This window comes from Pantherophis guttatus, chromosome 4, assembly GCF_059756535.1.
Source record: "Pantherophis guttatus breed Tessera chromosome 4, ASM5975653v1, whole genome shotgun sequence".
Taxonomy (NCBI): Eukaryota; Metazoa; Chordata; class Lepidosauria; order Squamata; family Colubridae; genus Pantherophis; species Pantherophis guttatus.
In genome coordinates, this window is record NC_142066.1 from 156464842 (window position 1) to 156487152 (window position 22311).

At 43.0% G+C, this 22311-nt stretch overlaps 1 protein-coding gene across 2 annotated transcripts; it reads left to right on the forward strand.

The window, feature by feature from the left end:
- TMIE (transmembrane inner ear) lies at nucleotides 1-20397 on the forward strand. 2 transcript variants are annotated; one of them, XM_034408159.2, is made up of 4 exons: nucleotides 1-411; nucleotides 6321-6438; nucleotides 9172-9321; nucleotides 19588-20397. In XM_034408159.2, exons 1-4 carry the CDS (start codon nucleotides 310-312, stop codon nucleotides 19923-19925), a joined length of 708 nt encoding a protein of 235 aa, XP_034264050.2. In that variant the 5' UTR covers nucleotides 1-309; the 3' UTR covers nucleotides 19926-20397. The 2 variants fall into 2 exon arrangements, with proteins under 2 accessions (XP_034264050.2, XP_060541237.2); XM_060685254.2 differs by lacking the exon at nucleotides 19588-20397 and adding an exon at nucleotides 11830-13812.
- Nucleotides 20398-22311: the final 1914 nt, after the last annotated feature.

Below are 22311 nucleotides of genomic sequence, written 5' to 3' on the forward strand. Positions count from 1 at the left end.
GCACATCCAGATGCTGCCCTCCCTTTGAAAAAAAACAAAACAGGCCTGTACTAACCGAATCACCTCCTCCCCAGGGATAATGCCCTACCCTGAGCAAGAACCGTAAAAAAAACAAAAAAAAAAACAAGATATTTGCAGCCTCCTGGCTTCCTCGTTGAGCGGAGCAAGGCTGCCTGTAAGCTAACCTGGGCTAATGAATTAATTAATGGCCCTGCCTGGACAGTGACAGGGAAGGGACAAAAGGGGGAGGGGGGGGAGCCATCTCTCCTCCAGCCGAAGCAGCCTCCCGGTTTGCACCGGCGAAGGGAGATGGCCTGGGATCCGAATACTCGAAGCCCCCTCTGTCCGTTTGGGGGCTCAACCTCCATCCTGCTCTGCTACTCCAGCACTGCCTGGAGCCAGCTAATTCAGGTGAGGAAGGGGATGGGAGAAAGCTTTGGAGGGGAGAGGGGCAGAAGGGATTGGGGTGGGTGCCTGGGAGGGAGGTGGGTGGGTGGGTGGAGAGACCCCATCCAGGACCAGCAAAGGATGAGGGGTGGATGCAGGGAATCCAAAAATAGAAGAGAATATTCGTAGCTCGGGAATGAACTGTACTGCAGGGTCCTTGGTGCTCTCTGAGGTCTTGGGGGTTTTCTTGCAGGCATTTCGTGGCCCAGCTAGGGAACATCATCAGTGCTAGAAGGGAGTGGGATTTGCACCCTGCTTATATATAATAGCTTGCCCTGCCAGTGTGGGCCACGGTGCAGTTTTCTCCTCGATAGTACTTTGATTTGGGTATTATCTGCTTGACTTTTGTCTGGTGTTAATCCCTGCTTGGCTGCTGGACAGGATGTCTGATTGTTTCCTCCTTACTTTTTTTATGGTGTCTTTTGAACGGTGTGTAAACGTGGTTGATCTCTATGTGTCTGTTGATGGCTGTTCAATGCTGAAACAACCAGGCTCAGAGAACACTAAGAACCGCCCCCCCGCCACACACACCCTCCTTCTCCTCCTCCTCCTCCACTCCGCAAACCCAATCCCTTCTAGCACTGATGATGTTCCTTAGTTGGGTCATGAAACGTCTGCAAGAAAATCACCCAGCTCAGAGAGCACCCAGGCTCCCCTAAATCCAAGAATATTCTTGTGCCAAATTCTTTGGGGTCCTAACAGGAAGGAAGCTCAGGGCAGGATTGTCAAATCTAGATTGCAGATATCTGGATGACCACCAGATGCTGACAGAAAATTGGGGGGAGGGAGAGATTTTTTTCCCACCACCTAATGGCCATCACATTTTGACAACCTAGATCTGATGGTCCAAGAGGCAAATGCTGCCACTGTTCTTTTTAATGTTTTCATCAGTTGAGTTTTAGCAGTTTAATCTGATTATCTTTTATTTTTTGATTGGGTAACACCCAGAGTTCATTGAAAGATGAGGCAGGTTATATAAATATTTTAAATAAATAAAATGAGACAAACCAGCCTGCAGGTTAAGACTCCCCAAATACAGGTAGCCCTCGACTTACAATAATTCATTTAGTGACCATTCAAAGTTACAACAGTAGTGAAAAAAGGAACTTATGACTGTTTTTCACACTTACGACCATTGCAGCATCCCCATGGTCTTGTAATCCAAATTCAGGTGCTTGGCAACTGACTCATACTTACGACAGTTGCAGTGTCCGTGATCTCCTTTTGCGACCTTCTGACAAGCAAAGTCAACAGGGAAGCCAGATTCGCTTAACAACCGTGTGACTCACTTAACAACTGCAGGGATTTGCTTAGCAACTGTGACAAGAAAGGTCACCAAATGGGGCAAAATTCACTTAACAACTGTCTCACTTAGCAATGGAAGTTTTGCACTCAATTGTGCTCATAAGTCGAGGACTAATTGTATTTAATTTTGCACTGCAAAAATCCAAATTTTTCCATCAGTTTGAAATCCAGATTGGCTCTGACAGTGATCTGTCATAAAAGAAATTTACAGGAATCCTGGTTGGGGTTTTTATTTGAGCTAAGTTTAGGTCAGGAATTTTGCAAACAAAAGGGGAAATTCCTAAGAACCAACGAAAGGTATTTAGTTGAGTATCAGAAAGGAATACCTCCAAGAAAACTTTAAAAGAGAGAGAGAGATTTTCAGGAAATTCTGGATGGTTTTGACTTTCAGCATTGTGGCTTTGGCGCTTGAATATTGATTTAATTTAAGGTTTGCAAAGGCCCCACGAACTCAAAGGAATTATTTTTATCCCTCCGTTGTTCCATCAGCACTTTTTATTCCAGATCAAAAATGCAGAGAAAAGGCACACCGATTCTATTTATTCTTCTCTGTCTGAAAATGTTTCAGAATCTGTGACCTTATATTTTAATAAGGCTTTCGGAGTCAACCAAAAACAAAATAGAAACAGAAAAAAAGTTCTAGGAGAAGACAAGATCAGAAAAGGAGCAAAATGAAGAGAGCAGAAAAGAAAAACGAACGAAGAAAAAATTAGAAAAAGGAAAATTTCTGACTTTTTTTCTGTGCAGATACCGTGCAAATATAAAGTACATTAAACCTTTTGCTCTAAAACTGCTCTTAAATCTATGGTGGCACAGTGGTTAGAGTGCAATCCTGCAGGCTACTTCTGCTGACTGCTGGCTGCCTGCAATTTGGCAGTTCGAATCTCACCAGGCTCAAGGTTGACTCAGCCTTCCGTCCTTCCAAGGTGGGTAAAATGGGGATTCAGATTGTTGGGGCCAATAGGCTGATTCTATAAACGGCTTAGAGAGGGATGTAAAAGCACTGTAAAGCAGTATATAAGTCTAAGGGCTATTGCTATTGCTCTTCCTTTTCTCCTTCCTTCCTTCCTTCCTTCCTTCCTTCCTTCCTTCCTTCCTTCCTTCCTTCCTTCCTTCCTTCTTTCTCCCTCCCTCCCTCCCTTCCTTCCTTTCTCCCTTTCTCCCTTCTTTCCTCCCTTCCTCCCTTCTTCCCTTCCCTTCCCTTCCCTTCCCTCCCTTCCATGTTGCGCAGTGGTTAGAATGCAGTATTGCAGGCTAACTCTGCCGACTGCCAGTAGTTTGAATCTCACCAGGCTCAAGATTGGCTCAGCCTTCCGTCCTTCCGAGGTGGGTAAAATGAGGTTCCAGATTATTGGGAGCAATAGGCTGACTCTATAAACTGCTTAGAGAGGGCTTCAAAAGTACTGTGAAGCGGTATATAAGTCTAAGTGCTATTGCTTTTCCTTCCTTCCTTCCTTCCTTCCTTCCTTCCTTCCTTCCTTCCTTCCTTCCTTCCCTTCCCTTCCCTTCCCTTCCCTTCCCTTCCCTCCCTTCCATGTTGTGTAATGGTTAGAATGCAGTATTGCAGGCTAACTCTGCCGACTGCCAATAGTTTGAATCTCACCAGGCTCAAGATTGGCTCAGCCTTCCGTCCTCCCGAGGTGGATAAATTGAGGACCCAGATTGTTGGGATCAATAGGCTGACTCTGTAAAGCGCTTAGAGAGGGTGTAAAAGCACTATGAAGCGGTATATAAGTGCTATTGCTAGTGCAAAAATAAATTAGTAAAGTACATTAAACTTCTTGCTCTAAAATTAGAGGAATATCCTGTAATACATAAATCCTGAATGGTTCTAATCATCTAATTCCACAATTAAAGTTTTGTTTCTTCCAAGCAAAAAGTAGAAATTCTAGTCCCTAAGTCACAGTTCTTATCCTAAAACAGAGATTAATTCCACTGAAAACAGGCTTATTTTGGAGAAATTATATATAATGGGCTGCACAGCAAGGAAGTCAGGTTTTCCTGGGAGGAAGGGAATTTTATTGAATTTTACTGCTAAACAAACAAATCTAAGTTCTAGCTAGATTGATTGGGGTAGACAGTTAAGTTGTAATTCAGGTAGCCCTCAATTTATGATTCTTGATCTAAACCATGTTTAGAGACCAGAATTTGCATTGCTAAACAAGATGAGTCACACCCAATTTTTTATGCCACGGTTGTTAAGTGAATTGCAGAAGTTAACCAAATCACGCCATTGTTAAGCAAATCCAGCTTTGATTTTGCTTGCAGGAAGCCAGCTTGACTTGATCAGTCCTCATACTTACGACGGTCACTGCATAACCCCGCTCACATGATCAAAAGTAACCGGAATATATTTACAATCATTGCAGCATCCTGGGGTCCTGGGATCACAGTTTGCGACCTTCTCAGCTGGCTCCCAACAAGCAGAATCAACGTGGGAAGCCGGACTCATTTAACGACCGTGTGATTCACTTAACAACTGCAGGGATTCGCTGATCAACCATTGGCCAAAAAAAGTCAGAAAAAAATCAGGCGTAACTCATTGGAAACAACCCCCTGGCTTATGGCAAGGGACATTCTAGTGTGGCAGGTGGGATTCAGCCGGTTCGCACCATTTTGGGAGAACCGGTTGTTAACTTTCTGAGCAGTTTGGCAAACTGGTTGTTGGAAGAAATCATTAGGGCAGAGAACCGGTTGTTAAATTACTTGAATCCCACCCCTGGGCAAGTTGTGTCGTTAAGTGGCTCAATTGCGGTCGTAAGGCGAGGACTACCCGTACTTGAGATAAATTCAGCAATTTTGCACATTGAGCATGGTAGGAGGAGGTCTCTGTGTGTGTGTGTGTGTGTGAGAGAGAGAGAGAGAGAGACATCACAATTTAGCATTCTAGTCCAGTGATGGCTAATCTTTTTGCCGTCGCGTGCCAAAAGCGGGGGGAGCGGGGGGGGGTCGCGGGTGTGGGTGCCCACATCCATAATTCAATGCACCAAGCCCTCCCGCGCATGTGCACGTGACCCCCCCATACTTCCCCCTGCTTTTGGCACATGATGGCCCAGTGGGCTCGGTAGGCCCGTTTTTTCCCCTTCCCGGGCTCCAGAATCTTTTAGGAGCCTGGGGAGGGCAAAAACAGCCTTCCCCATCTCCCCCGGAGGCCTTCCGGAGGCCAGAAACAGCTAGTTTCCCAACTTCCGGTGGGACCGGAAGGCCTGAAAATCAATTGGCTGGTGCACACATCCACGCTGGAGCTGAGTTTGGGCAACACTCGCGTGCCCACCAATATGGCTCCGCGTGCCACGTGTGGCACCCGTGCCATAGGTTCGCCATCCCGGTTCTAGTCCTTTTTTTTTTTAAGTGGCGATACGTTTACGCAACGCCGCACCTCAACAAGAGCCAGCCGGTGTTCCGAAATTGGAGACGGACGGGCGAGGAACACAATGCCCTGGAAATAAATCATGAAAAGAGCCTTCCAGGAAGACAGAAAGCTTTGTGTATGTGTGCAGGAGTGCGTCAAAGGGATTGTGTGTTCACTGCCCCCTACGAATTTTGCACACAATTCAGTGTGATTATTCTAACCCCCCACCAACCCCCCCACCAGTCCCTTTTGTGATGAAAGGCATTAGGAGAAAGGAAATGATATAAAGATAAAAACAACATAAATTAAACACAGGAGGTCCTCCACTTACGACGGTTCACTTAGTGACCGTTCAAAGTTACAACGGCGCTGAAAAATGTGACGGATGATCGTTTTTCCACACATACGACCATTTGCAGCCTCCCCGTGGTCACAAGATCAAGATTCAGACGCTTGGCAACTGATTCGTATTTATGACGGTTGCAGCTTCCTGGGGGGTCACGTGATCTCCTTTTGTGACAAGCGAAGTCGATGGGGAAGCCAGATTCGCTTAACAGCCGTGTGACCAACTTAACAACAGCAAGGATTCACTTAACAACTGTGGCTAAAAAGATCATAAAAGTGGGGCAAAAGCTAACTTAACAAATGCCTCACTTAGTAACAGAAATTTTGGCCTCCATTGTGCTTGTAAATTGAGGACTACTGCCTAACTGAGGACATCCTGGTCAACTACAACACCCAGCAGCCCCAGATAAGGAAAGCTCAAGATAGAGGATGCTGGATGTTGTAGTTAAGCAACATTTGATACATGTGGGTTTCTCTATGTCCCTTAAATCTGTGTTTTTTTAAGCTTGACAATTTTAAATGGTTTAGACTTCAACTCCCATAATCCCCCAGCTGGCATGCTTTAAGAGGGGAGGACTTCCACTCCCAGAATCCTCTAGCCAGAATGCTTTAAGAGGGATGGACTTCAATTCCCAGAATCCCTCAGCAGGCATGCTGGGAGTTGAAGTCTGGATGCTTACAATTAGTTTTCCAATAGCTGCATGACAAGACTTGCAATTAACAAAAGTTAAAGACGCTAACAATTGCCAACTTCCTCTTTTCCCACAAGCCTCTGGGTCTGTTATGGCTGCTTAAGCCAAGATGGCGGCCAATTCCCAGAATCCCCTCTGCCTTCAACCGCCTTCCTTTTGCCTCCTTTGTGTTTCCGTAGGCAACCACCGAACCGCCCAAAAAGAAACCGGATCCCGTCACATCGGAAACCGTGGTGATCTGGGGTTTGCGACTCTGGCAAGTGGTTGGGATTTTTGCCATTTTTGTGCTGAGTGTTAGTAAGTGCTGTTCCTTCTTTTTTTAATTTGCATCCTCTCGAGTTACCGGTTTTATTGCCAGGGAGGTCAAAAAAGTCAAAATGGCATAGTACACTTGCGTCTGCCATCTTCACATTTTTTCACTTCTTTCTTGTGGATGTGCCTTTTGGGAAGTATAAAAGAAAAAAATTTTGGTGTCCTTCAGTACAGGTAGTCCTCGATTTACAATAGTTCATTTAGTGATGGTTCAGAGTTACAACGGCAATAAAAAAAAGGTAAATTTTTCACACTTACGACCGTTGCAGCATTCCCATGGTCACGTGATCAAAATTCAAAGGCTTGGCAACTGACTCATACTTATGACCATTGCTGTGTTGGCAGGGTTACGTGATCCACTTTTGCGACCTTCATTCAATGGGGAAGGCCGACTCACTTAACAACCAGGTTACTAACTGATCAACTGCAGTGGTTCACTTAACAACCATGGCAAGAAAGCTCGTACAATGGGGCAAAACTCACTTAACAAATGCCTCGCTTAGCAACAGAAATTTTGGGCTCAGTTGTGGTGGTAAGTCAACTGTCTGTTTAGTGACTGTTCAAAGTTACAACAGCACTGATAAAAAGTGACTTATGACCGTTTTTCACACTTATGACCGTTGGAGCATCTCTGTAGTTGTGTGATCGAAATTCAGGCACTTGGCCACTGACTTGTATTTATGACGTTCGTAGTGTCCTGGGGTCACGTTTTGTGACCTTCTGACTCAACGGGGCAACGGGGAAGCCAGATTCACTTAACAGTCGTGTGAGTAAGTTAACAACTGCAATGATTCACTTAATAACGGCAGCAAATGGGGCAAAACTCACTTAACAAAGGTCTCGCTTAGCAACAGAAATTTTGGGCTCAATGGTGGTCGTAAGTTGAGGATTACCTATACATTCTGATTTCTAATCACACGAGCACAGGAATGCTGCAACCGTTATAGGTCTGAAAAACGGCGGTAAGTCAGTGCTTTCAGTGCCATTGTAACTTTGAATGGTTGCTAAACAAAGAGTTATAAGTCAAGGACTGTGCAAAGCCAACTGCACCCCGTTAGGAGCAGCCTCTGTAGCTCTTCAGGTTGAATTGTTGCCTGCAGCGGAGAATCTGGATGGGTTTTTAGAGTCATAAATAATGGCGGCACGGTTGACAGGACTCGAACTCGCTGCTATCCCCGGGAATTAAGCAAACGGCAACTGTTCCACCGCACGCCCCATTGATTCCACCTGGCGCGGGCCGTTTTCCAGGTCTGCAGCCTGCCTGCTGGCATTGGAAGAGAAAGCCTGGAAGAAAATGTTCCCGGACAGGGGAGGAAATATTTGCACCATTAAATAGGCATCATCGCGGGAAACGCAGCCAGATTTTTCCCGCGGGCTGACAGTGAAAACAGACCCACCAAAGAAGCTGCCAGGAAGAGAAAACAAGCATTTTAAGGAGTCCATTTTTTAAAATTTATTTATTTATTTTATATTTTTGAGGCAGATTTAATTTCACGAGCATCGCGCAGGGAATGCGTGCTGAGTATGCCGGACGGCGAAGTTACTCAAAACATTTTGACTTTGCCAATTGGCGCGTTTGTTTGGCTTCCCGTCGTGTTTGACTTTCCCAGCGAATCTTTCTCAGCAACGCATCAAAAGGGCTTGTGAAGAACGAGCCAGACTCCCATTGTGGACTTTTAGTTGAGGTTCCGTAGACAGGGGGAAGTCCTCCACTTATGACCTTTCATTTAACAACCGTGCAGTTATGGCGATGCTGAAAATTTTTAATTTAATTTAGTTTAAATTAAGCTTATGTTTTCAAAAAAATTAATATGCTGTCCATTTCATTATCAAGTGACTTGGGGCCAATTACAGTGTCGTAAATCATAGTATAAGTTGTCCTCAACTTACAACCTTCCTTCCTGCCTTCCTTTTTCTTTTTTTCCTTCTTTGTCTTTCTTTCTTTCTTCCTTCTTTCCTTTCCTCCTTCCTTCCTTCTCCTTTCCTTTTTCCTTTTTCTCTCTTCCTCCTTCCTCCATATTTCTTTCTCTTCCTTTGTTCCTTTTATTTTTCTTTCTTTTAAAAAAAATTTTTAAAAAGTTTTTTTATTTTAAACATAGTTAAAAAGACATACATAGACATACAAACATATACAAGAATCTTAGTTTCTTTTTCAGCTACTTAACAGTGATCCATTTCTTACTATATATTATATAGTATACTATATATTTCTTACTTTTTTTCTTTCTCTCTCTTTCTCTCTCCTTCTCTCCTGTCCTTTTTACTTTTCCCCCCTCTGTTCCTCCTCCCTTTCTTTCTCTGTCTGTCTTTCTTTCATTCTTTTCTTTCTTTCTTTATCTTTCTCCTTCCTTCCTTCTGTCCTTCTTCCTTTCTTTTTTCTTTCTCTCTCCTCCCTTCCCCTTCTGTTTCTTCTTTCCTCCCTCCTGTTCTTCCTTCCTCCTTTCTCTTCTTCCTCTTTTCCCCCTCTCTTCTTCTCCTTCTTTCATTTCGTTTTTATTTCCCCCCATTCTGCACCCTCATCTTTTTCCTTGCTTTTCACCATTCAATTCCAATTTTTAAAAATTTAATCCAGCGGTCTCTCCTTTGGGGAAGCCCCAAATGTGTGTGTGTATGGGGGGGGGTGTCATCCTCCCTTGGGGGTAGGGGAAAGCTCTCCTGAGTAAGCCACTCACTCCTTTCTCTCCAGCCAATTCTCCCTTCTTTCCTCCCCATTTTTAGTCATCACCCTCTGTTGCATCTTCAAATGTCGCATCCCGAGGACCAAGAAGGAGATCGAGGCCCGCTATGCCAAGAGACAGGCGGCCAAGATGTACGCAGACAAGCTGGACACTGTGCCCCCCCTTAATGAACTGACCGAGATCCCAGGAGGTGAGGACCCCCATTTTTTTCCTCTGGGGCTGGAGAGGGGGTTGGAAATTGGGGCGTCAGGTAGTGGGAGGCCTCGATTTACGACCACAAAAGGGAGCAGAATTTCTATTGCTAAGCAAGTGAATGAGTGAAGCTGTTTAGTGAATCGCTCGGTCGTTAAGCGGATCCAGCTGGGCCCATTGACTTGTCTTGTCAGAAGTGTGGTGATTCGTTTAACAACCGTGGCATAAAAGTTGTCAGATCAGGTGGGACTCGCCTACCGATGGTCTTGCTTAACAATTTGAGTATCCATTGTGGTTGTAAATCGAGGACAACCTGTACAGAAAGGAACTGCAGCCAGCTGTGTCCCTCCTCCTTCTCTGCCATTAGAAGGCTGAGCGACTCACCTGCCTCTTGCAATGGCCAGACTCACAGGTGACCTGCAGGTGTGGCAGCTCTGTCCACCCTGATCACAAGTTCATTGGCTTAAGTAAGTGACCAGCTCTGAACTCTTGATGGTTTTCTTTCCTTCCTTCCTTTTATTTCTCTCTCACTCTCCCCTCTCCCTGCTTCCTTTCCTCCCCCTTTTCCCTTCCTTCCTTCCTCCTCCCTCCCTCCCTTTTATTTCTCTCACTCTCCCCTCTCCCTCCCTCCTTCCTTTTCAGTCTTTCCTTCCTTCCTCTCTCCTCCTTCCCACCTTCCTTTCCTCCTCCCTCCCTCCCTTCATTTTTCTCTCACTCTCTCCCCTCTCCCTGCTTCCTTCCCTCCCTCTCTTTTATCTTCCTTCCTTCCTTTTTCACCATCCCTCCCTTCCTCTTTCTTTCAACCCTCCTGCTTTCCTTGCCTTCTTCTCCTTTTTTCTCCTTCTGTCTCCTTCCTTCCTTCCTCCCTCCTTCCCTTTCAGTCCTCCTTTTTTCTTTTATCCTTTCCTTTCCTTTCCTTTCCTTTCCTTTCCTTTCCTTCTCTTCCCTTCCCTTCCCTTCCTTTCCTGTCCTGTCCTTTCCTTTCCTCTTCTTTCCTTTCCTTTCCTTCGTCTCCCTTTCCTTTCCTTTCCTTTCCTTTCCTTTCCTTTCCTTTCCTTTCCTTTCTTCCCTCCTCTTCCCTTCCCTTCCCTTCCTTTTCTTTCCTGTCCTGTCCTGTCCTTTCTTTTCCTCTTCTTTCCTTTCCTTTCCTTTCCTTTCCTTCTTTCCTTTCCTTTCCTTTCCTTTCCTTCCCTTCCCTTTCTTTCCCTCTTCCCTTTCTTTTCCTTTCTTTCCTTTTTTCCTTTCCCTTTCCTTCCTTCCCTTCCCCTCTTCATCCTTTCCTTTCTTTTCCCTTTCTTTCTTTCCTTTTTTCCTTTCCCTTTCCTTCCTTCCCTTCCCCTTTTCATCCTTTCCTTTCCTTCCCCTTTCTTTCCTTTTTCCCTTTCCTTTCCCTTCCCCCCCTTCCCTCTTCATCCTTTCCTTTCCTTTCCTTTCCTTTCCTTCTCTTCCCTTCCCTTCCCTTCCCTTCCTTTCCTGTCCTGTCCTTTCCTTTCCTCTTCTTTCCTTTCCTTTCCTTCGTCTCCCTTTCCTTTCCTTTCCTTTCCTTTCCTTTCCTTTCCTTTCCTTTCCTTTCCTTTCTTCCCTCCTCTTCCCTTCCCTTCCCTTCCTTTTCTTTCCTGTCCTGTCCTGTCCTTTCTTTTCCTCTTCTTTCCTTTCCTTTCCTTTCCTTTCCTTTCCTTTCCTTTCCTTTCCTTCTTTCCTTTCCTTTCCTTTCCTTTCCTTTCCTTTCCTTTCCTTCCCTTCCCTTCCCTTCCCTTCCCTTCCCTTTCTTTCCCTCTTCCCTTTCTTTTCCTTTCTTTCCTTTTTTCCTTTCCCTTTCCTTCCTTCCCTTCCCCTCTTCATCCTTTCCTTTCTTTTCCCTTTCTTTCTTTCCTTTTTTCCTTTCCCTTTCCTTCCTTCCCTTCCCCTCTTCATCCTTTCCTTTCCTTCCCCTTTCTTTCCTTTTTCCCTTTCCTTTCCCTTCCCCCCCTTCCCTCTTCATCCTTTCCTTTCCTTTCCTTTCCTTTCCTTTCCTTCCCTTCCCTTCCCTTCCCTTCCCTTCCCTTCCCTTCCCTTCCCTTCCCTTCCCTTCCCTTCCCTCTTCATCCTTTCCTTTCCTTTCCTTTCCTTTCCTTTCCTTTCCTTCCCTTCCCTTCCCTTCCCTTCCCTTCCCTTCCCTTCCCCCCCTTCCCTCTTCATCCTTTCCTTTCCTTTCCTTTCCTTTCCTTTCCTTCCCTTCCCTTCCCTTCCCTTCCCTTCCCTTCCCTTCCCTTCCCTTCCCTTCCCTTCCCTCTTCATCCTTTCCTTTCCTTTCCTTTCCTTTCCTTTCCTTTCCTTCCCTTCCCTTCCCTTCCCTTCCCTTCCCTTCCCCCCCTTCCCTCTTCATCCTTTCCTTTCCTTTCCTTTCCTTTCCTTTCCTTTCCTTTCCTTTCCTTTCCTTTCCTTTCCTTCCCTTCCCTTCCCTTCCCTTCCCTTCCCTTCCCTTCCCATCCTGTCCTTCATTCTCCTGCTTCTCTGCCTCTTCCAGGCTCCACCGAAAGCCTCCCGACTCTTTCGGGCCAGCTGGAAGCACGACCGCTAACCTCCCTGCCAGCCGTCCAGGAAGAAGAGGAAGTCGCGGGGGAAGCCCACTAGAGGCCGCCCACCTCCCGCTTTCCATTCCCTTCTCCAGCGCTGTCCTTCGTTCGCGATCCTGTGTCTCTGCGTGTGTCTCTCTTTCTCCGCTGCATTTGCCTTTTTCTTCCTCCGGCTCTTCTCTTCTATCTTCGCCCCGAGAGCCCCACCTGTCACCTCCGCCTCCTCCCGCAACCCGAGCATCTCCATACAGGCGCTCAGGTAGAGCTCAAGCAGTTCCCTCAACTTCTTGCCGTCGAACACAGGAAACCCTCGACTTACGGCCGAGCCCCAAATTTCCGTTGCTAAGCGAGACATTTCTTAAATGAGCTTTGCCCCGTTTCACGACCTTTCCCACCGCAGTTGCTAAGCGAATCTCTGCCATTGTTTCAGCTAGGAACACGGTCGTTAAGCGAATCTGGCTTCCCCCTTCCTCAGAAGGAGGTCGCAAAAGGGGAATCGCGTGACTCCGCAGCACTGCAACCGGCGTAAATACGAGTCAGTTGCCAAGTGTCCAAATGTTAATCAGGGGATCGAAGGGAGGCTCTGCAACAGTCATAAGTGTGAAAAAGTCACTTTTTTTCAGTGCTGTTGCAACTTTGGTTGCAACTCAAGGTTGACTCAGCCTTCCATCCTTTCGAGGTAGGCAAAATGAGGACCCGGATTGTGGGGGCAATAAACTGACTTTGTATAAAAATATTCAAAAGTATGATGGCTATTGCTTAACGCATTGTAAGCTGCCCTGAGTCTCCGTAAATAAATAAATAAATAAATAAATAAATAAATAAATAAATAAATAAATAAATAAATAAATAAATGCGAAGAGATACAGGATGCCAACCCTTGCAAGAATGCAACATTCAATTTGTGCCAATTAAATTCTGCCTTGGATGAAGAAATATAGCCAATCCTTGACTTACAACTGTAACTGTTCAAAGTTTATACTGAAAAAAGGGACTTACGACCGTTTCTTTACACTTACGACTGTCATAGCATCCTCCTAATCAAAATTCAACAGTTTGCCAACCGACTCATATTTATGGCAGTCGCAGTGTCCCAAGGTGACGTGATTTTCTGACGAGCAAAGTCAACCCAGATTCGCTTAACAACCGTCTGACTAACTTAACAACTGCAGTGATTCCCTTACCCACTTCGGCAAAGAAGGTCGTAAAATGGGGCAAAGCTCACTTAACGACTGTCATGCTTAGGAAGGGAAATTTTGGGCTCAGTTGTGGCCGTAAGTCGAGGACTCACTGTGGAAAGGTTGAATCTGCAGAGACAAGAAAAACAAGCGAATATTAAAAGGATGGATGAAGTGGAAAATAGCGTTGCCTACAAGGAGGTCAAAAAAGGCAAGATGGCGTCTATAGCCAAGCAATCCTGAGGGGCATCTCTGGTTTACATGCAACATGGCGGCATTCTTAGAATAAGTGTTTAGTCATTGAGGCCTAACATTATGGTTGTAAATCATGACAAAAATGTTTTTCGGCCTGTTTTATGACGGTCGTTAAATGAAACTCATTGTTTCCTATGGGGCAGCTTTACTTGAAACCAGAAATAGGCACCAGTGTTGGGTGCTTGGTAAACGGTTTAACTTTACGGCCGACATACAATCAATCACATAAAAATATTTACCACAGTTTTCATTAATTTTTATTTTTATTTCTATTTACTATTTATTAATTTTTTTATTATTTTTTTCCTTTTTTGGGTGGTTTCCAGCAAAAAACAACCATAGGAATGCATTGATCCACTTAACCACTACTGTACTGGCTTAAAGACCACTGCCAAAAATGTCATAAAATTGGATTTGGGTGCCTCAATTTATGACCGTCGTGACTCACGATGGAAATTCCAGACACTATTACGATCATAAATTGAGGATTGAGTTTGTTCAGCAGAGTTAGTCCTGAATTTGAACTGGAGCAAACATCTCCATTCTTGGTTCAGCTAGAAAAAATATGCATTATTAATATATTGCAAATTATTAATATATTACAACATTAATATTTAATAAAATAATATTTAATGAGGAAATGGAAATAACTTATTAAACATCAGTGACTAGCAAAATTGTTAACTGGAAAAAAGGGAAAACAGGCAGAGAAAAGGAAGACGGAGAGAGAGAAAGAAAGAACTGGTAAGAATTTACATTATTTCAACTACAGGTAATCCTCGATTTACGACCATTTGTTCAGTGGCTGTCAAAGTTACAACGTCACTGAAAAAAGTGACTTATGAACATTTTTCACACTTAGTGGGAAGCCTGATTCACTTAACAACCATGTGACTAGGTCAACAACCGCAGTGATTCGCTTAGCAACTATGGCAAATGTTGTAAAGTGGAGCAAAATTCACTTGATAGCTGTCTTGCTGAGCAACGGAAAGTTTAAGAGGCAGCTTGGAGTCATATTAGTGGCATAGAAGCACCATTGGCAAGAAGTAAGTAAGACACAGGTAGTCCTTGACTTACGACTGGAATTAAACCTGGAATTGCGGTCATTAAGTCATTGCAGTCGTACATCTTGTGACCAGATTTGAAGAGTATTTTTAGGACAGTCCTTAAGTGAGAACAACGGTCATTAAGTGAATTTATTTTTCCTGCCTGGCCATTTTTTAAAAAAGGGTGGTAAGTCACTCAGAAGAGGTCCATCTAACGTGAAATGGTTGCTAAGCCACTGGTCGTAAAGTGAGGATTACCTAGAAAGAGGATTATGACAAACCTGGGTTTGGTACAGCCCAGATAATCCTTTATCACGGATATTTATTTATTTTGCTTATTAATGGATTTTTACACTGCCCATCTGCCCTACGGAGGGTTCCTTCAATGCGCAGGGGAGGCTGGATTAGATGATCTCAAGGGACATTTCCAATTCAAGGGTTAAAAATTAAAAGTGCTCCGCTACAGGACCCTGGTCATTAAAAGCTCCTTCCAAACTTTGGAGGGGGTTTGAAAGAAGAGTCCGAACGGTCTTGAGGATGGCGTTCCCGCCCGTCGTGGAGGGGTGGACTAGATGACCTTTGGGGCTCCCTCCCAATTCGCCAATTCTCCGGTTCTCCGGCTCTCTTGCTATGAGATGGTTCAGGCTTCCTCTCGGAATTTATAACTCTACCTCGCGTGTGGCAGGAAACAAGCTGCTTTTGGTTGCTCTAGCCAACAAATCTTGGTTTGTGTCCAACGAGAAGCGACGTGGCGTTCCAGACAAACATCTGGCCAGCTTGTAATTAAGAGACAGAAAAACAGCTCCAGGTGATGACAACACGAAAAGCCAGATTTCTTATAGAACATATCCTGCAGGGAGGCAGGAAATTTTCAGAAAGTTTTGCAAAAGTGTGTCTGTGAGGGAGAGAGGGTCCCCAGTTTGCAGGTGAACCCCTAAAAGAGACATATATATTCCTTAAAGTCTTCATTGAAATATTTGGGGACATAGGTTTCATCCTTATGCACCTCTGTTTTCCAGCAGGCTAGAGTTTAAATTAGTTTTTCTCAAAAGTTGGCAGCTTAAAGATGTCTGGACTTCAACTCCCAGAATTCCTCAGCCAGCATTGTGGCTGGGGAATCCTGGGAGTTGAAGTCCACGCATGCTTGCTAGGGGATTCTGGGAGTCAAAGCCCACCCACCCCTTAAACCATGCTGGCTAGGGGATTTTGGTAGTCGAAGTCCTCCCCTCTTAAAGCATAACTGGCTGGGGGTTTCTGGGAGTTGAAGTCCACCCCTCTTAAATCATGCTTGATGGGGGATTCTGGGAATTGAAGTCCATACTTTTTAAAAGTTGGCAAGCTACAAAACACTACAATATAGAATCGAAACAAGGTGAGTTTTAAAAAGAAAAACACTATTATAAAATCCTCATCTCTAAAAGCTCTCCGGTTAACCAAAAATGAAAGTTTAATCAACATTTAAAAGCTGAATGAAATACAGTGCTATTAATTAATCTCCCAGGCAGGTTAAATAAATTTTCCGTACATTTTCCTTTAGCTGTTCAATATCCAGCAAGCAGAACGAAAGAGTAGCGATGGTGCACAAGTTTATTTTATCCAGAATCCATCTTGGTGTCCCACTCTTTATAGTTTAAATTTCAAAGAGATTTTGTTGTGGTTGTACATACAGGAAGTCCTCGACTTACCACTGTAATCAAGCCCAAGAATTCTGTTGCTATGTGAGGCAGTAGTTAAGTGAATTTCACCCCGTTTTACGACCTCTCTTGCCAGAGTTGTAAAGTAAATGATTGCAGCGGTTGAGTAACCTGGCAAGAACCTGGATAGCTCAGCAGACTAAAGCCTGTTATTAACATTCAGCTGCCTGCAATTACTGCAAGTTCGAATCTCCCCAGGCTCAAGGTTGACTCAGCCTTCCATCCTTTCTAAGGTAGGTAAATTGAGAACCCAGTTTGTGGGGGCAATAAGCTGACTTTGTATAAATATACAAAAGGATGAAGGCTATTGCTTAACGCATTGTAAGCCGCCCTGAGTCTCCGGAGAAGGGCGGCATATAAATCAAATTAAAAAAAAAAAAAAAGTGAATCTCGCTTCCTCATTGACTTTGCTCATCATATGGTCATAAAAGGGGATCACGTAACCCCATCATGAATACGAGTCAGTTGTCAAGCACCTGACTTCTGCTCACTTGACCCTGGGGAGACCGTAATGGTCGTTAAGTGTGAAAAACTGTCATAAGTCACTCTTTTCAATCACTTGGTACCTTTGAATGGTCACTAAATGAACTGTCGTAAGTCGAGGACTACTTTTATTGTAATAATTGCCTTTTTAAAAAAGGATATCCTTCAGGACTTCTTCTTTCGGGTTGCACAAAATAAAGATATAGAACGTAAATTTCCAAAAATAAAATAAGAACAAATTACAAAGATATTTTATTTGGGCATTCAAATATATAGGAAGTCCCCAAGTTATGACTACAATTGAGCCCCAGATATCCATTGCTAAGCGAGATGCTTCTTAAGCGGGTTTTGCCCTATTTTACGACTTTTTCTTGATGGAGTTGTTAAGCGAATCCCTGCTGTTGTTAACTGAATCATGTGGTCATTAAGCGAATCTGGGTTCCTCCCATGGACCTTCCTTGTCAGAAGGAGGTGGCAAAGGATGATCCTGGAGCAGCACAACTGTCATGTGTCCATGCCAGCTGCCAAGTGCCCAAATTTTGATCATATGACTGTAAGGAAACTGTGATGGTCATAAGTGTGAGGACCAGTCATAAAATGGATCTTCCTTCTCTGCTTCAGCTGTTCTCCATCCAGGTTTGCCCCAGTTAATCTAAGAGTAAATTATCTTCCTTCCTTCCTTCCTTTCTCTCTCTGATTCCTTTCTCTCTCTCATCTTCTTTCCTTTATCTCTTCTTCCTTCCTTCCTTCCCCCTCCCTGTTTTTCCTTCCTTCCTTCCTTTCTTCCTTCCTTCCTCTCTCTCATTCCTTTCTCTCTCTCTCATCTTCTTTCCTTTATCCTTCCTTCCTTCCTTCCTTCCTTCCTTCCTTCCTTCCTTCCTTCCTTCCTTCCTTCCTTCCTTCCTCTTATCTTCTTTCCTTTCTCTCTCTCTCTCATCTTCTTTCCTTTATCCTTCCTTCCTTCCTTCCTTCCTTCCTTCCTTCCTTCCTTCCTTCCTTCCTTCCTCTCTTATCTTCTTTCCTTTCTCTCTCTCTCTTATCTTCCTTCCTTCCCTCCCTCCTTCCTTCCTCTTTTTTCCTTTCTCTCTCTCTTATCTTCCTGCCTGCCTGCCTGCCTTCCCTCCCTCTCTCACCTCCCTCCCTCCTTCCTTTCTTCCTTTCTTCTTCTATCCTTCCCTCTTATCTTCCTTCTTATCTTCCTTCCTTCCTGCCTTCCTTCCTTCTCATTCTATTTCCACCTTCTTTCTTTTTATTTCATATTTCTGTTTCCGTGGCAGAGACCTTTTTTTCATTCATATTTAATATACATGTAAATATTCCCAATCCTTGACTCGCACCCATTCATTTACTGACGTGCAAAGTTACAACAGCACTGGAAAAGGTGACTTATGACCAATTTTCACACTTATGACCATGGCAATATCCCCGCCATCACGTGATCAAAATACGGGTGCTTGGCAACTGACTCATAGTTATGACAGTTGCAGTGCAGGAAAGCCAATGGGGGAAGCTGGACTTATTTAACAACTGCAACTCACTTAACAACGCCTTGATCAGCAACGGAAATTCTCATCCTGATTTTGGTCGTAAGTCGAGGATTACCTATATGACATTTATGCAGTAATCAGTTAGAATAAAAATTACGAATGAATCTGATCTACAGCCTATCAATTATATTTATCCCCATTTAAGAGGTTTTTGTGACTCCCTGATGCTTTTTTTTAAATATTTCTGCTAGCAGAGGCTTTTAAAAATAATCTCTGTTTAATGTAGGGATGACATTTATATAGCCATGGGTAATCCATTAGAATAAACATTATGAGTATAACTATAAAATATAGTTATTGGCTAAATGTATCTTTACGGAAGGACGTGAGTTTAATTTTTCTGCCAAAAGAGTTTTTAATTGGCAAATGAACCTGATCTTCAGAAAACGTTTTTAAAGAGAGTTTTGCAACACCAAAATTAACAGCCAGCTAAGAATTAAGTGATTTTTTTCCCCCACACCTGGGTCAATTTATAGGCAATATAGATACAGGGAGTCCTTGATTTACGACCATCATTGAGCCCAAAACTTCTGTTGCTAAGCGAGACCTTTCTTGTCAAGCTGTTAAGCGAATCGTTATGGTTATTAAGTTAGTGACATGGTCGTTAACTGAATCTCGGCTTCCCCGTTGACTTTGTACATCAGAAGGACGCAAAAGGGGATTATGTGACCCCGGGACACTGCAACCGTCATAAATATGAGTCAGTTTCCAAGTGTCTGAATTTTGATCACGATGCTGCAAGTGTGAAAAAGGGTCATAAGTCATTTTTTTCAGGGCCACTCTAACTTTGGTCATTAAACGAATGGTTGTAAGTCGAGGAATAACTATCTATTTTATTATTTCATTTTATTCAGTTTCTATCACTGCCCAACTCAACCAAGTCATGCTGGCCTGGACTAAATCTTCTCCTTTTTTAAATTTAAATTTTAAACACAAATTTTAATCTGTTTAATTATGGGGTATTTTAAATTCAGCCAAATTATTTATTTTTTTAAAAAGTATTTAAAGTTCAGCCAAATTATTTAATTTGTTTTAATCTATTTTAAATTTTGTATCTCTGTGTTTTATCTTCTGGCTGTTCACCGCCCTGAATCCTTCGGGAGAAGGGCGGTATAGAAATTTAATAAAATAAAATAAATAAATAAATAAAATAAGTGACTTTTTGTGCAAAATGAAAAACAAACAAACAAACAAACGAGGAAACATTTAACATAAACTGTAAAGCTGGGTTGGCTTTCTTGCAGACGTCTCATTGACCCAACTAGGGAACATTATCAGTGCTAGAAGGGAGTGGAGGTTGGGGAGAGGAGGAGGAGGAGAAAGGGAGGAGGACTGCAGAGATTTCATGACTCCTCTCCCTTCTAGCACTGATAATGTTACGTAGTTGGGTCATGAGACGTCTGCAAGGAAAGAACTCAGCTCAGAGAGCACCGGGGACCCCATTCTTGTTATTAATGACATTTTTTTGCTTCTGCCCCATCCCCTCTCTTTCTTTTCCTTCACCAGGTCTGGCCAACGTGAAGGCAGAGGAAGAAGAAGAAGAAGAAGAAGTGCCCACCGTATCAGGCAAAGTAGATGCCCAGAAGAAGAAAGAAAAATCAAAAGAGGGAAAGAAAGAAAAGAAGAAGCAGCAAGAAGAAAAAGAAGAAAAGGAAGCATCTGAGAAGGACAGGAAAGAGGGAACAAAGCAAAAACAAAGCAAGAAAGAAGGGAATGAGACAAAATCAGAGAAGAGGAAGAAAGAGGAAGGAGGAAAGAATGGCAGCAAAGAGAAACACAGAGGCAGTTCCAGAGCACGTTCGAAAACACCCGGAAATCCTAAAACTTCATCCCGGAAAAAGTGAGTGAAGATGAGAGAAAATTGCAAGAGAGAGAAAGAGAGAGAGAGAAACAAACCCGGAGGCTTTAAAAAAAAGAGAGAGAGCACTTTTTGCACTTTTTCAAGGTCTTCTGAGTGTTTGCATCGCTTTGGACTCATTAAAAATAAATGCTGATCGATAAAAAATAAATCTCAAGCTTGAGGTCTAGAAACTTGAACAAGCATCTTGAAATCCATATTGGCGATCTCTTTTGTCCTGTTGCAAAAAAGAAAAGAAAAGTACAATTGTGAACTCAATTCAGAATATTTAGGGGGGGAAAGGATCAAGTAGTTGTTTTTAGCAACTGTATTTGTCCAGTGTAATAACTTAATCCGTAAAAAAAAATCCTAATTGTTTTGGAAAAAAGCAATATATGGGGGAAATAATTATTATCCCAATGATATGCGTTTGCACATGGCAAGACCCAGCAGGTAACAAATAAAAATAAATTCAGATTTTTTTTTCCAGTGGATTTTGAAAACATCTGTTCAAAAGGCAGATGGTTAATGAGGGTTAAAAAATGTATAATTATGCTTTGAAGTCCTAATTTGTTCAAGATCATTAGGACTGCCCAGTTTATGGCAATGCTCAGAAAATCAAATTCTTTCCGGGGAAAGAGTGCCTCTAGGCATGTACAGAAGGCCGTTTCGCATTTTAGCATCTGGAGCAAGATGGGTCATTTGCTCCAAGCGATGATTTGAAAGGGAAGTTTTCATTTTTTGGAAAAAGAAGTGTTAAAGATTATAACACAAGGTCAAATACAAATAAAAATTGAGAAAGTTAAAGAGAGAAGAAGAAAAAAGGAGAAAGAAGCCAAAAAGAACGAAAAAATCAAAGTGACTTCTGTTGTTTTTTTTCCAGCACAATAACACACACACAAAAATTCACAGCCTCAATTTTTGGCTTTACATTTCTTTGATGATTTATAAAAGACATGCCATAATTTCTTTCAAGCAATATATGTATTGCTTGAATATATATTTATATATATAAAAAATCTAGAACAGCAAAATCATTCTAAGTGGCAAAGTCTAAAATCAGAGTTTTTCAGATTCAAATACAGGCAGTCCTGGACTTACAACAGTTCATTTAGTGACCATTTGAAGTTACAACTGCACTGAAAAAAGAGACTTATGACCGTGTTTCACACTTACGGCCGTTTTAGCATCCCCAGTCATGTGATCAAAATTCAGACACTTGGAAATGAACTCAGATTTATGACAGTCGCTGTGTCCTGGGGTCCTAGGAGCAAGGGATTGGACTAGATGATCTCTTAAGACCTCCTTCTGAGATATGCCTCTTTGGTCTTTTTAACACTCAACACCATGAATTTAAATATTTCCTTTCTTTTTGTGTGTGTGCAATATTGGTCTAAGTTTAACCTGATTTATTTATTTATTGTTCTTTGTTTGTTTTCCAATTATTATTTTTTTAAGAAACATCTATAAATTGGTTTTCTCCTAATACTGTTATGTGTATTTTTTTTCTATTTCTTCCCCCCGTCCTCTCTTGTTACTCAATACATGTTTCTGGGCTTAATTTTTTTTTTATGTCCCTTTTCTGAATTACAGATGCATTACGAAAAAAATCTGGGCAATTTTTGAATTCGCAGAGTTTATTAGTAAATGAGAGAGTCCAGTGAAAGTCTCTACCAGTTCTGAACAGAAGGAGCTTTCCAGATTATCTCGCTACCTGTATTTTTAATTTAGAAAATTTAATGCACTATTTCAGAAAGGAACTTCTCTGTTCCCTTAGAGACGGGAACCATTTTAAAATCTAATTTTCTTGACATGACGATGATTATGCATATGTTTATTGCTGGGAAAATTGTGCGTGGGATACAAGAATTTCCAGCACAAAATTGCATTTCGGAGGCACGCTGAGATAAATAGGCTCCGTTGCACTCATTGGCGGATGTTAAAATCATCTCGAGCTGAACCACTCAGCAACCTCTCTGATGATCGAAAACACCACTAGGCTCTTGGCTGGATTCGCACCTGGTGCTCGCAGGGCAGAAGGAGAAAAAGAGGCCTCGATTTGAAGACAAGGGCTCACTGAGACCCCGCCTCTTTAATGGAGCAGATGGCGGTAATTTCCAGACCAAAGATATAGGTAATCCTCGATTTACGACCACAACGGAGCCCAAAAATTTCTGTTGCTAAGCGAGACATATTTTAAATCGGCCTTTGCCCCATTTTAGGGCCTTGCTTGTTAACTGAATCAGCGCAGTGGTTAACTTAGGAACACGGTTGTTAAGTGAGTTTGGCTTCCTCACTGACTTTGCTTGCCAGAAGGTCGCCAGAGGGGGATCAGGTGACCTCCAGGACACTGAGGCCGTCATAAATCTGAGTCAGTTACCAAGAGTCTGAAT